This window comes from Castor canadensis, chromosome 8 (assembly GCF_047511655.1).
Source record: "Castor canadensis chromosome 8, mCasCan1.hap1v2, whole genome shotgun sequence".
NCBI lineage: Eukaryota > Metazoa > Chordata > Mammalia > Rodentia > Castoridae > Castor > Castor canadensis.
The window spans coordinates 37,231,877-37,247,585 of record NC_133393.1 but is presented as its reverse complement, the minus strand read 5'-3'; the positions used below and the strand labels follow the sequence as shown (position 1 = coordinate 37,247,585).

General features: G+C 38.3%; 1 protein-coding gene across 5 annotated transcripts in view; it reads left to right on the top strand.

The window, feature by feature from the left end:
* Window positions 1-8,483, top strand: part of Rnf144b (ring finger protein 144B) — a 166,976-nt gene extending 158,493 nt beyond the window's left edge. For 4 of the 5 annotated variants that reach the window (XM_074082815.1, XM_074082811.1, XM_074082812.1 and 1 more), the window contains 4 exons: window positions 147-291; window positions 3,678-3,767; window positions 4,560-4,610; window positions 4,920-8,483. In XM_074082815.1, the coding sequence (XP_073938916.1) occupies window positions 147-291; window positions 3,678-3,767; window positions 4,560-4,610; window positions 4,920-5,060 (427 nt within the window). In that variant the 3' untranslated portion in view covers window positions 5,061-8,483. The remainder of the gene's footprint in view (window positions 1-146; window positions 292-3,677; window positions 3,768-4,559; window positions 4,611-4,919) is intronic. The other variant, XM_020180136.2, reaches the window with a different exon arrangement.
* Window positions 8,484-15,709: the final 7,226 nt, after the last annotated feature.

Below are 15,709 nucleotides of genomic sequence, written 5' to 3'. Positions count from 1 at the left end.
CCTATTTTTACCCCCCGTCCTTTTCTCTGGAAATGAATTAAGCACAGAATGAACTGACTCTTCATTACCTAAATAACTATCTAGGGTCCTAAGAATTCAGCAAAAGACCACCCCCTGAATACAACTTCCTATCCATTTGTTTCTAGAGCCCTCTTTGGGACAGATACGGAAGCCCCAATTAAGCAATGCCCAGTTTGCCGGGTTTATATCGAACGCAATGAAGGCTGTGCTCAGATGATGTGCAAGAACTGCAAGCACACATTTTGCTGGTACTGTCTGCAGAACCTGGATGTAAGTTCCTCCTGGAAAGGGTTTGTCACATGCTTTATCCCTTACTTTATCTGCACCACAGCCAGAATCCTGTAGCTCCTCCTTTTAAAACATTGAGCCTATTTTTGTCCTATAAAAGGAGTTTATTTTTCTTAATGAGACTGCCTGAGGCCACTACTTTAGGGCTGTTTTTCTTTCTTTTTGGCAGTGCTGAGGATTGAACCCATGCTCTTGGGTGTGGTAGGCAAGGGCTCTACCACTGAGCTACATGCCCAGTTGTTCTGCTACTTTAGATAACTACTAAGTCTCCTTTTGGTCACCTTAGCTTTAAAAACAAGTTTTGGTTTTAGGGCCATTTTCTGCTCTTGATGGGTATTATCTCTATTATGTAAAGGCTGATTAGTGATTTGTTTTATATTGCTCTTATAACAAATTATCTCAAATTTTGTGGCTCAAAAAAGCACAAATTTATTATCTTACTTTTCTGTACGTTAGAAGTCTGACATAATGGTCTTATCAGGTTAAGATCAATGCAGGTGTTGATAGGGCTGCATTCCTTTCTGGAGACTCTAGAGGAGAATCTGCCTTTTTGCCTTTTCTAGCTCCTGGAGGCTGCCTGCATTGCTAGGCTTGTGGCCCCCTTTCTCCAGCAACATCATATCTCTCTGGTCTTCTCTCATAGTTATCACTCCTGCTGACCTCAGCCAGGGAAAGGTTCTCTGCCTTTAACACCCATGAAATTACACTGGACCCATTTGGATAGTATAGGATAATCTTTCTGATCCTAAGGTCCTTAATACAATCATACTTGCAAAGTCTCTCTTGCCATTTAAGAAAACACATTTACAGGTTCTGGAGATTAGGTCATAGGTATCTTTGAGGGGACAGTTATTCTGCCTACCCAAATAGATTGCTTTCCTTTTCTTGAATTTAAAAAAAAGAAAACTTCAATTGATGGGGTCTTTTAACTGACTCTCACTCATGGGCACAATAGCAGTATTGCTACTGTTTTATCATTATTTCCTTTCTAGATTGAAGGACTCGTCTGATTATTATTTTTCCTCACCATTCATGTAACATTTTGTCTCAAATTCAGAAGAAGTTTCATCAGCCCTGTGCCAAGCCAAATGCTAACCTCAGAGATAAAAGGTGGTGGGAAGAATTTGGTGAGAAGGTCTTACTTTAATTCCAGTCTCTTAAAGTTTGGGGTGGTTTAAATTATTTGCAGATATTCCCTGTTTGGGGCCACATCAGTCAGTGTAAGCCCTTAGTCATGCTTGGTTTGCCATTCTTTTCTCAGCTCTTGGTTATATTGCTTGGTTTGCTTTAATTCAATAAGCAATTTGTTTAGTACTCTAGTATCTGAATATACTCAGCGAGAGTACTGTTAACATGGAATACCTGCTGGCTACCTTAAGCCTGTTTTTTTAAACTGAAAATTAGATAAGTTGTTTAGGATGACATCCACGAGGAAGAATAGCAATCAGGTTGAGCTCAGTGTTTTAAGAAGAGATACAAATAGAGGAGAAGATGGACATTTTAGACTCTAGAATTTCAGCAATTCAGGTTGAAAGAGCTGTTTTTCATTCTTAAAATTTTTGATTTGCCATAACCCCTTAAACTACAAGTGTGTATGGTATTCAAGACCTATCATAATTATGATATTTTGGATGAGGGTTTCACTTATTGTACACCCTACATGCCTTACAAATGCAAAAGAAATCATACTGTTTTCCTTCTGGTTTAGCCAGATTTTTAACTGGGTTCATATCAACAAGGCAGCTGGGCCCATGAGGTTCTTTTAGGAGGCAAGACAGTTAAGGACTAAATGTGTGTGCCAGATATCCATTCTTTGGCTGAAGTATGCCTGGGGGATGGTGTTGCAGAGAACACTCTGTTCTGTCGCTTGTACTGTGTTGGTACTCGAGATGAAATGGTACAGATGTTAAATGGCTGAATATACAGATTTCAGATGTTGAAGTATTTTTTTCTAGTCACTGTTTTTGGAATCTCACTTCTTTTGCTTTTAGAAAAAGGCTTTGGCTTGTGGAAATGATGCTTCTCTCCAGGCAAGTGTTCTGTGTTACATGGTGTTGAGGGAAAGGTGAGAGCCTGGGGCTAGAATAGGGGTGCTTTCCTAAAATCTGAGTCTGAGGTAGAAATCAAACAGAGAGTGTTTGCTGGGGCAATAAATTTGCTCCTTCCTTAAACTTCATCCCTATGGTTTCAGAGGCCAAGGTATTCTTGAACTCTGCATGGGAATCTGATTCCCATCTGTAGTCTGTAGCCTTAGAGGCTTTCCCCCTTCAATTATCTTTTCTCTGTCCTGTGATTTTAACTTCCATTATCTATCCTTTCACCATGCCCATACCAGTCCCTATGTGCCATTTAGAAATGAGAGAGCCTTTTCTGAAGCCTACCCCTCTACTTCTCTCTGTTCTTCAGAAGCCGAGCTTCCAAAAAGCCTAAACACCTCTTGCTGTTGATGTTGACTTACTCCAGTCATCACAGTGCATTCAGATCATCACATAGTCACACCTTAGTATCCTTTCCTAGGTTTGGAGTGGTTTGTTATTGGTAAAGTCCACCAGGTTCTTCTGTCCTTATCTTTCCTAGATTCTCTGCTGCATTTGACATTATGGTCACCACCATTTTAGTTATCATCTCTGCTGGTTTTCCTTCAGCCTTTCTGGTTGTACCTCAGTTCCTTTTCTTTGAGCCATTAAGTCTACACCTCTTCCTGGGCAATCTCACTCACTTCCGTGATTTCTTCCATTTCATGTATATTTACTGATGCCCCAATATTTTTTACTAAAACTATAGATCTAGGTAATGAGCTTCCTTTGACAGTACTGCTCTGATACTTCCAACTGTCCGTCAAGTTCAACATGTCCAAACTATGGTTGTCAATTTCTCCACAAAATCCATATTTATATTATCATTTTTCTTGACAAAGCCATTGCTCTCTTCCCACCCAAAAGATTTCCCCTCATCTATGCCTTTGTCTCCCTGTTTTTCCATCCAGTTAACTACCTTCTTAATATCTTATGACCATGATTTCCTTTTTTCCATCATTCCTCAGCTATTAACATTTCTCTTACCTGCTTTGCTACAATAGCCTAGCTCATGGTCCTCCCACTCTATCTTGCACCTCTGCTAGAGTTCTCCATAAGGTTTCTCAAGATACATGCTCAGTCATTACTTTTTCCTGTAGAATCAAGCAAGAGTCTCACTGATTATGGTCTGATTTTACTCGGTGATTTATAAAACTATCAAGCTGTGCTAAAGATCACAGGCTTGGAATTCCTAGAGGAAATCATTCATATCACTAAGTGACTGATGTAGCTTATATCTATTTCTTAACTAAAAATTGCGTGTTTATTGAGACCTTTCTCTTTGTTTTTCAGAATGACATTTTCCTCAGGCATTACGACAAAGGGCCATGCAGGAATAAACTTGGACACTCAAGGGCATCAGTAATGTGGAACCGAACACAGGTACTCTGACCCTAAAGGTTGCATGAGATAAACCAGACTTGTGGTAGCTCAAAGAGTCTACCTCCCTACTCTATTCCCTACTTGCCTTTGCCTACTTGGGAGGTTCTGAAAGGCTCTCGGACAGGGCAAGGGAAAAATTGAGGACAATTGCCTGAAGTTAATTCGTGAACACAGTCTCCTTGGACAAGTGGAAAGGCAAGGGCATCAGAGAGCCAAACACTTGACAATGACCTGATGAATGAATACAGATGTTCTTTCCTTTTGAAGAACATGGAATGATTTTCCTAAAACCCTTTAGGGAACATTAGCTATCAAAGGCAGCATTCTAAAATACTACGAGCCCCTGCTGGGTCTTAGACCACTTTTTACTTGCCGTTGTGTGCTTATGTGGCAGGTTCAAAGGAATCATGGTTATTTTTAATAGTCTTTTCATATTTATCAAAGGCTTTATTCCTTTTGAGGAAATTAATGCTCATATCCTAGGAATCATTATGAACATCCCTATGAGACTGTTGAGGAAACTCAGGTAGAGAATGAACCAACACCAGCAATTCACGAGTCTGAACTTACAGCTGAGCTTGAGTTAGCATTTGGTTTGTTTTCATCCTTAATTTAGTCATTTGGGTCTTTTTGGTTTTGAGACTAGTAAAGACCACTGCTGAGCACTGGCAAAAAAAAGGCCCATAAATGTAATTGTCTCATATGCCTGAGATAATGTCTTAGTTGTTCGGGCTGCTATCACAAATTATCACAGAGTAGGTGGCTTAAACATTAAAAATTTGTTTCTCACAGTTCTGGAGGCCTGGAAGTCTGAGGTTCAGGTACCAACATGGTCAGGTTCTGGTAAGGACTCTCTTCCTCATTCATAGAGGGCTGTTTTCTTGCTGTGTCTTCACATGGCAGAGAGCTGAGAGAAAGGAAGCAAGTGCTTTAGTGTCTCTTGTTATAAGGACACTAATCTCACCATGAGGGTCCCAACCTCATAACCTAATAACTCCCAAAGGCCCCTAAATCCAAATGCCATAACATTGGGGATTAGTGTTTGCATGTATGAATTTTGCTATGGGAGACCACAGAAGATTGTATCATTGGGAGTAGTATACATTTAGGAAGATTTAAGTGCTGAAATATGCTTTTCTTCTCCATTTCCAGGTGGTAGGGATTCTTGTGGGATTGGGTATCATTGCCTTGGTCACTTCACCCTTGTTACTCCTGGCCTCTCCGTGTATAATCTGTTGTGTCTGCAAGTCCTGTCGAGGCAAGAAGAAAAAGCATGAACCATCCACAACCTAAAGACTTCTGTGTTCATGTGTCACAGATGTCTAGGTTACTGGAGACAGCACAGTGATCAAACCCCACTTAGTGATGTTGCCTCCTTCTCCTTGCCAAACTTTGGAAGTGCCTCTGTGTCTAGACTTTGAACTTGCCTGCAAGCATTCAGCGTTGGAAAAGGCCAAGTCCCAAGTACAAGTGTTCTTGTGCAACAAGAACCTGACTCTGCGGTCCAGGCTGTGTCTGTGGAGTATGTTGGGAACTTTTGGGTTGCTTGGGAGGAACTAACACACCATCATATTATCATCTAAAGGATCTCACTGGGCTGCTCATCTTCTAGCCAAATTCAAGGAGCCTGTGTGAACATTCAATATAATAAATGTGTTGTCATGGTTGGCAACATACATGATAACTGAGAAGAAGAGTCTGTTCTGTGTTGATTTGACCGCCATGAGAGTCATGGCAGAAAGCCAGTGTGATGGGGGAAGGGTAAGACTGTATAATGAGAAATTCTCATAAGAGTGATAAAGCAGGCTGCTTATCTTAGGAGTCAATACATTGGTTGTGCCTGTGCTGGCTACTGGGTGTGCTATTCCAAACGTTCCTACTGTGACTTGGCAGAAACATAATAAGTTTCTCCTTGTGTGATCTCAGCTTCAAGCAAAAGAAACTGCTGTGCAGAGAGAGTGGCCCTTCTTAGGAAAAGAGTTGCAGTGTGCAAAACAACATGGTCTAATTCGTGTCTCTCCTTTTCCAACTCATCTCTTACAGCCAGTAGCAAAGGTCTACAAAATTGTTTTATATGGAATATGGGTAGAAGCGTATAAGTTCAAAACCTTTGTCACAGACAAATAAGGACCTTTTCTGGGCTCTGTGTTCATACCCCCAACAGATGTGGGAGTGGACCTGAAAATATACATCATGTACATCCAGTATCCATATGATTTGTAGTCTACTTAGAATTTCTATGCATTGAATATGCATGGATATACCCAATGATAAACACAAATAGTTTATTTCAAACCCTTCTTTATATAAGTAAAATGGTTTATCAGTCGACCTAAAATATTTTTTGCAGAGTATATAGTTGTAAGCTCACAACTTACTTTAAGGTATAGATTCAGAAACATAACTCTTTTAAAATAACACTTAGTACAATATCATGCCATGTCTATGAAAATACTGATAATCAAGTTATTTGCATATTTTCAAACATAATTCAGAGCAGCCCTTCTCAGCATAACTCAATATTGCTCTTCAGCAGCTGTTATGCAATATGAATACTTTCTGTGTGAACAAGACACTGAAAAGGCAACAAAATGTGTAAGAAATGAAGTGGGAACGTTTTTACATATCTTCAATAGCTTGGATTTATATCACCTCATTGTGACTTATTTTTCTCATTATACCATTAGCCAGATTTGAATAAATGGGGTTTTGAAAAGATAACAGCATTTTCTCCAGTGACGGGATTGCATAATTACCATTAGGAATGCAGCCTGGTGCTTCATGGGAATTATGTTAAATATTAACAGATACTGCTTCTGGAAGCCAGGGATACCTTATCAGGAACTATTCAGGACCTATTTTCTGAGGTAACTGGGTGACTAGATTTTTAAGTTGCTGCTATTCTGGACCTACTATTAAAGACTGATGCTTTCTCTATGTAATGGAATGTATCCTAAGTGGGGATGTGTATATTTAGGGGTCTTAAATTCACACATATATATTGGTATCGGACATGTATAATGTATCCATTAATCATGTAATTTTTATTTACGATTTGTATAGAATATAGAGGAGAACTCTGGAAAACTTTTGAATGGCATCCAACCAAAATAATTTATAATTGTTTATTAGAAGTTTCTCAATATTAAGTGACTTTCTTTTCCTGTGAATCTTTAAACACTTCAGAAAAACTCTTCTGTCACAGTGTATTTCATATTAGTGTAAATACAAATGTATATATCTTACATAGCTAATTTGCTTTGTCTTATACATAGCCTACTGCCTCATTATAGATACAGGGCATTTAATAACTGCTCAGGGGATCACAGGAACTCAACTGAAATTGGATTTCTGTACCAAGAATGTCAGTAGTGGCTCCTCTGCTAGTAAACTCTAAGCTTGGTTGCACAAAGACTCTTTAAATAGGGACAGAATTTCAGTAACCTGGAGTGCTATGTTCTCAGAGAAAGAACTTGTGTATTTGTAGGAAAGGTGGAAGAAACTATCTATGCTATTTCTTTGGCAAAATTGAAAGAATTTGTCTTCTAAAATTGTTGTAGATTTTACAAAAATACTAGCTACTTTTTTGTGGCGGGGAGGGATGGCTAAGGAGTGAAGGGTGTTTGTCAAACTGACTTTAAGTAACTGGATTTAAGCTTTGTAATGTTGAAAAGTGCCCGAAAAATGGTGACTTCTTCCTTAAGTCACAAGTTTGTGAGATTGTCAGAATCAAGAGAAATGGATTGGTAGGCTGAACCTACCATATCTCTGGTGTATCAAAGGGCACAGTACAAGCCAAACTAGAGACTTGCTTAGGAAGGATGTTGGAAGCTGATATTTTGCTTTTGGGTAATTGGCCACTGACAGTTTAACTTTGTTACTTCTACCTGCCAGCTCTATCCTTTTTCTGTTTTAACAAGATACATGGGTCTACATAAGAATGCTTGGATGTTGTGACAAAAGTCTTTTTTGTGTTTGGAGTACCATAGTCCATTTGAAATAGAATTCAAAAATCTTCCACCAAGTTGTAATCTGTGTGCAATATCCCATCATCCAGAAATACCACTGATGTAATGGTACAACATCTAGCTGTTACCCCTTCTAGGGACTTTCCTCTTGGTACCAGGCAGGGAAGTGAGGAGGAAAGCCATATGGAAGCAAATGTTAAAATCTTAGGCATCTTATTTGTCCATGCCATTGGTATTTGCTTTGGACTTGAAGTCTGTACTTTGAAAGTGGCCTTTGAAAAACAAATAATTCACAGTGTGAATTTTCTTGTAGCCTGGATCACAAAAATTTTATCTATCCAGGTTTGAAAATTACAAGTTTGTTTGAATGTAAACACTGTTTCTTGGAGCCCCAAATTTTCTCTTAAAAAATTATTCATCATCTAAGTATGTATTACTTTAGCCTTCCCTACACAGGGCTTCTAAAGGAATTTTCTTTCCATTCATGAATAGATAGATGCCTTTTTGAGTATAAAATCATGTGTGTATATATGTAGCTTTAAGGACAATTTTGGAAATGCCTTAGATGAATGACATTTTATAAAGCTGTCAGAATTGATATCTACAGGCTATTGCATCTCATGTTGATTCATGATCCAGGAAATTTTGTTATGAACATAAGAAATTGCTATTGTATTATATTTTGCTATTTCTTTGGAAGGGAAATAACTGTTTTGTCTATCCCAAATAAATGTGAGCAGGAAATCAAGTGTGTTAACCTTTGTTGTGCTGCACAATTCTAGACACATTCAATTTTTTCCTCTAAGCACCATCCAAATCATTAAATGCTGGGTTCAGAATTTACCAAAAGTACCAGAATTTGCAGTTGATGGGAATAGCTCTTGCTACTGTATGTCTTAAAAGAAATGGTGGCAAATGTAATAACTTTACTTGTTGCAGATTCTCTTTTGCTATGTGGACTATTCCTCACTGCCAATGCACAGGATTTGATCATTATCCAGAGAAGTAACCAACAATACAGGTCTTTAATCACCTAATGTACAATAATGGTAGGTGTCAAAACCATTAGTTTACTAAAATGTGGGTTGAACTAAATGCTTTCTGAGATCACTTCCAACCTTCCAAAAGTCTGTTAGAGGAATGTGTTTCCTTATTACAATTTTTAAAGAAAGGAATTACATTAGAGTGTTAACTTAAGGTCATTTCCATTTTATTAGTATTCAAGGCAGGACTCAGCTAAAGTTGAGTGTCAGAAGTTGGTTAACAAGCAGAACATATATTTAGACAAAACTGAAAGGTCACTTTCCTCTACTGGTGTTGATGCCTTTTTATTAAATGTTATATTCCTTCCAAAAGGATACCTTAGTATAAATGCTTACAATTGACTTATAATTCAAATTTCATTTACTAATAATTCAATTTTGGGGAGATCAGTGAGATTTTGTAAAGACATTTTTTGGGTTATGTTTTTTTAAGATGTCAACATTATTTCATTTTCAAAGTGTGCTTACTGTTTACTAAGCTTGAATTTGCATTCCCAAAGAAATAAATTGAATGAACCATTTATATAACAGTGATTTTAATTAATGCTGTAACGAGCAAACTCATTGGCATGTAAATTATGAATCAAGTGAATTTGGAGAATTATAATTAGGTTTTACTGTAACTTAATTACTTCCATTTGTTAGATAATAAATCTACGTTTCGTTTAGAACCTAAAGATTGTGTCCAACTCTGCAATATGAGAATGAAATGAATTTGTTAATGCAATTATAATGTTTTATGTTTTATACCAGCTATTGAAAGAACTTTGAGAACAATCCTATGAGACAAATAGAGCAGATATTTGATCCATTTCTTAGAGAAAGCAATGGTTTAGTGTTCATGTCTTCCCAAGGGTCAGACTATTGATGAGTGGCAGCCAGAAAAAAAGAATGCAGGACTCTTAAAGGACAAAAATACTCTTTTTCATCAGTCACTGATTCTAAGCCCATCTTCACTGCCAAATATGTGAATTCAAGAGAATGCACTCCCTTCTTACTTACCGGCATCAATGAAGGTATAAAGAAGAAAATAATTGGTATTTCACATCATCATTTATAGTCTGTGTTTTCATGCTCATGACAGCATACCTAGAGCAGATGGACAGCCCCTGAGCTCAACCCCCATCATTCCTCACGCTCAACCGGAGAAGGGCAGGAGATAGAGGGTGGTTCATGAGAGAAATAACAAGGCTTTGTGTATCTGACTTGCTAATATCAGAACACAATGATTGTTGAAGTCATATACTGCAAATGTCAAAGTGCTCGCCTCTCCCCTGCCAAGTCCCACAGGTGCCTTTTGATGTTTACAATTTAGGCTAAAAGTGATTCTTAACTTAGACCCAAATCTTCTCTCATTAATATTACCAACTTGTATTTTATTTTATTAAAAATTTTTTTATTGTATTGGGGGTAAAAGGTGACATGTACAAAAGTTCTTACAATTTATCATAGTTGAATTTACCCCTTCCATCGTTCTCCTTTTCCCCCTGCCCCCATTACTAGAATAGTTTCAATAGGTCTCATGTTTTCATTTGCATACAGGTATACATACTATTTCCACCACATTCCCCTCCTACACCTTTTCCTTATATCATCCCCCTTTCCACTGATACCAACCCCCCAGACAGGACCTGTTTTGCCTTCCTTTTCTCTATTTTTGTTAAAAAAAATGGCATTTTTGTTTGTTTAAGATAGCTAATACAGGGTACTTTATTGTGACATTTCCATGTATGTATTATAACCTGAATTGGCTCATCCCCTCTATTTTTTCTCCTCTCTACCTTAGTTCCCTTCTTATGACCATCCTGCATTTTAATGTGTTTGTGGCCTGTCATTAAATTAACCAGCAGAGTTTCAAAAGATGGAAATGGGGCTCTACATAATGGATGTACTGAATGAGTTTCTGATGTGCATGAAGAATTCCATTTTTTACTTTCATGCTTTTCAATTTTATCAACACCATATTTGCCTCAGTTTTGCTTTTTTGTATGTTAAAACCAGAATTCAGTTTTTGATGGGAAGGAAATTAAGTGTAACATTAGACATTTTATTGTCATTAATGACAAGGCTTGTTTTGAGGTTGTATATTTTCATTTTGGGGGATGGATGGTTAACATTAATATTCTTGAACATATTTAAATAAAACAAGCATGCAGGTTTTTTTGAAGTAAATTGTGAGATGTCTGATTATTGGTCAGCCCAGACTTATGTTTGAATCCCAAGCCAATTTGTTTAACTAAAAGCAAACAAATTTAAACTCCAAACACAGCCCTGCTTGATTGTCTGGTCCAGCCTCGCCCTGGGACTTTGGCATCACCAGGGCACGTGAACTGGAGTTAGTACAGGGCTACCAAGTCTGATGTCAACAGGAACAGAACAAGTATGTGACATCTTCTGTCTTCCCTGCCCTCTGCCAACCACCCTTCCAGGCACCCAGCTTGCAATCAGATAGCATCAGTTCCAGGCCTGGCTCTGCTATTGACTGGTGGTGTGGTCAAGGTCAATCATTTTTTGTACAGTGTCATTTCATCTCTATCTCAGGTTAGGTTAGGAGGATTGGCCAAAATCCTGAGTGTCAAAGTGCTTCTAAGTATTGTTTGTTAGGGAAGAAAGAGGAGGAAATACACACATTGTATTGTGTGTATTTGTGACTGTCAGAGTGGGTGATGAATTTTCAGCCAGACACTGTCCTGAAAACAGACAAGGGGACAAAGTTGGGAAGTCAATCCTGAAACACATTTCAAGGTTCTGAATGTTTGTTGGGAGAGGTATGATCAGCTCAGTAAATGTTTTTGTCTTTGTACTTAATTTTTAAAAAGTCCTCTGTGTCACTTTTTCACAAAGAAATATTTTACTAAAGCTATCCAATTTTATGCTCAAATATAATGCATGGATATGTGGAGAGAAAACATACAGTTTGGATCAACACTGATTTTTGGAGGGGAGGTTTATGTAAAAATTTGCATTTACATGACACCTTCTGATATGGAAAGTACTTTCAAGCATTTCCTTTGCTCTTCATATCACCCTAGAACATAAATATTACTATGTCTTCCCCTCATCTCTTAATTTACATATGAGAGATGGGCCTCGGGAGTTTATGTGACATGGCGCAGCGTCATATAGCATCTTAGTGAAAAGCTAGAATTTGAACTCACATGTTTTAGGAACCATTACGGGACCTCTTAGGATTATTTTTAAAACTTAAAAAGCAACTTAAAACAACTTATTTGTTACTTCAGTTTCCATCACTAGTCAGAAATCTGACTTTTTATGTCTGGGTCTCTGCCCAGAGGCTCCTCAAGCTAAAACTCAAGGTGTTGGCTGGAGCTGCATTCTTGTCTGGGGCTTGGGTCCTCTTCCCAGCCCACAGGGTGATGTCAGAGTCCAGTTTCCTCTCAGATTTTCCACATGGCTCCTTCCATATTAAGCCACCAAGGGCTCACCAAGTCTTTCTCAGACTGCAGATCTCTTTGATACCCACGTTTCATGCATCTCTGACCTCTATTATTTAAAATGTAGCAGTGACTGTGGGAACGTGTTTGTCATTTTCAAAAGGAAACTTGAAATTCTGAGGCCTGGAGATGTGGCTCAAGTGGTGGAGAATTTGCCTAGTATGTTCGAGGTCCTGAGTTCAAACTCTCCTACTGCCAAAACAAAGCCAGCCAAACAAACAAACAAGCCCTATAACATTAGCCCAGTACCAGTGACTCAGACTGTTATCTTAGCTACTTGGGAGGCTGAGATCAGGAGGATCATGGTTCAAGGCCAGCCCAGGCAAAAAGCGAGGCCCCTTTCAATCAATATCTGGGCACATGTGCCTGTCATCCCAAATAGGGCAAGAAGCATAAAAGAGGATTGTGATTCAAGCTGGCCTGGAAAAAAGTGAGACTTTATCTCCAAAATAACCAAGACAAAAAGAAATGGAGGTGTGGCTCAAGCAGTAGAGTGCCTGCTTAGCAAGCATGAATCCCTGAGTTCAAACCCCAATACCACAACACACACACACACACACACACACAAATTTCTGTTTTTGCTTGATGGCAAACAGTTTGCACAGGTGATACACCAGCTGGACAAAAAACACAAGCTCAGGGAACAGTTGAGAATGATTCAAAATTGCAGTTGAACTTGGTATGGTCAAGTTATCAGCAGCACCTTGCTTCTGACTGGCATCGTTGGAAGGCCCATATGGTCTTTACATGAGACAGATTTTCCCAAATGCAGTTAGAAAGCTTGGTTGCAACTTTCTAAACAAACATTTTGATGACTCAGTATTGGATTGAATCTTGTGTTGGATTCTTTCAAAAGCTGACTTGGTGGACAGGATAGTGTTTACACTCAATTAGGCCAATAAAGCAGATGGATTGGATCAATTGGTGCCTTGATCAAAAGTCAAGGCCATCACCTCTTCTCCTCTCATCCCCCAGTGTAGGAATAGACTTTGGTCAGGTACTTCACATGTTTTGAATTAGACTAACCATTCTTCTGTCTAAAAATGGGAGACTGGAATGAAGCGTGAGAGCTTTATTTTTCTTGTTCTCTGTTTCCTTATCTAGAAAATTAGGAAGTGATTTTTTTTTATGTTCAGTCCAAACCTAAGATTTCGACTAAGATGGAAAAAACTTCCAGCCCTCATTGTGAGCCTCATATACATTGAGAGTAGCACAAGGGAATTTCTCTTATTAAACAAGGAACTGGTAATTCCCAGAAGAAACTAAATAATGGATAATTACAATAGCAGATGTAATATATTACCAATTTACTTAAAATGAGAAAACTGAAAGAACAATGGTTGAACTTCATGGTTTGTCTAGAGTTCTTGGTGGCTGAAAAGACCTATAACAAAAGTTGCTTGGGGATTTTCCAAGGGCATATTCCTCTAGTAACTGTTTTGAAAAGATCAGAACCTCATTGTCCTTATTTGACGCTTTCCATGGACTATTCCAAGGGTCTCAATCCAAGTCGCTCTTTATTAATTTCTCTCTATGTTTTCAGTACACATTTCATATTCTGTGAATTGAATTAAATTTAAGCCATATGTATATGTGTTAGTGGATAGTTTGTGTGTGTAAAAATGAAATATATGTGCAGAATCTGTGTGAATGAGTAGAAGATAGCTAAGTAGACAGGTGGATAGGCACATCTACTCAGATACAAAGAAATTTCTGTTCAGCCTTAAATAACTTTTGCTTTCAAAAGTAGAATACAAAATTTTTCATTTCTAAAACAGTAAATTAAGATATTAAAATTCATTAACTATCCAAAAATGCTTTTAAAAGCATTTTGAGTTTTGAACCAAAATGTGCTTGGAAGTCATAATATGCTATTCTTAGGGGTGATTGCTCCATTTGTCATGAAGCGTTTCTGCTTAGGCCTTTCAACATTGGAGTAATTGTAAAGTAGTCACACTAAGACCCATTCCTAGTATTTATACCTGATGTCATAAAATATATCATAATCAAGGAAGTAAAACTAACACTTGAAGAAAGTCTTCAAGATTAAGTTCCATTACCCATTTTAATAAAAGCAAAAAAATACGGAAATGATTGTGTTTTTCTCCCATTTATCCACAAGGTTTTTCTCAAATATTTAAAATCTCAACTGGTATTAGAACTTGAATTTGTCCCCAGATGACCTGGAAACATTGTCTCAAACAACTGCTGAGGACTGAACCCTTACCCAACATCTCCTGTTTTATTTTCAAATTTTATAGTTTTAAAAATTCACTTGTAAATTGCAATCCACTCCATATTATTTTGATTTCATTTTAAAAATAACATTTAAGTTACTAAAGTAAAAGTAACTTCTCAAAGATGCCTCATCTTTATCTTATTTCCTCCAGTACTCCCAGTGTACCCCTGGGGTACACATATACCTGCTTGAGAAGCAGGGCCAACAGCTGAGCTTGCTTAAGGCAAGTCTATTAAATTCCTGTTTTAATTACTCAGCATGTGTTTAGTGCCTTCTCTGTAGAGACAAACTTGTGGCAATTTGTCACCTCGAGTGGTTAACGTTGGTTCAGGAGAAAGAACACATTGATTACAGAAAGACGAATAACCATGCTGGCCCATGTCAGGTAAACACCAAGCACAGACAGGTGCCATGAGAATGTTCAGAAGGCTGTACATTGTTGAAACGCTTCCATGAGAGTTTTATGGAGATAGTACTGGATCAAATACTTCAAAGATCATCAGTGCTGTGAGCGTCAACGACATTGTAGAGAGGGGTCATAATGAGAGGAGGAGGCTTGGGGAGTGATGACATTCAGCTGAAATGAACCACTTGTAGGGCAGAGGAGAGTGAGAAGAGGAAGAAGAAATAGATACACGTGAGTGCTGGGGCTCCTGGATTGGTGGGTTCTTTTTGTGATGGGAACCATTTAAGGGTTCTTAGCTTGAAGACTGATACGTGAAAGCACATTTTAGCATGTGTGTCAGCTAAGTTGTAGGGGAAAGCTGGAAGAGGATGAGGATAAGGGCAGTCCAGGCATTCTTTAATGAGAGCTTGGTCCAGAATAGTGTGATCCACAGAACTAGTGGATCCCACAGCACTGGGGATTGAACTCTGGGCTTCACGCTTGCAAAATAAGCATTCTATCGCTTTGAGCCACACCTCCAGTCCACTTTTTTCTGGTTATTTCGGAGACGGGGGTCTCGTGAACTATTTCCTGGGCTGGCCTTAAGCAGTAATCTTTTAGACCTCAGTTTCCCAAGTAGCTAGGATTACAGGAGTGAGCCATTGACACCTGGTTAGAACTAGTGCTTTCCTATTGAAACTTTTCTAAGAAGTGGGGGAAGGAAGATAAAGAAGAAAGATGGAGGGGGTGAGTCTAACTAAAACATATTATAAGCGCTTTTGTAAATGTCACAATGTACCCCTGGTACAACTATAATATGCTAATAAATAAAACATCTTTTTCCTTTGCAAT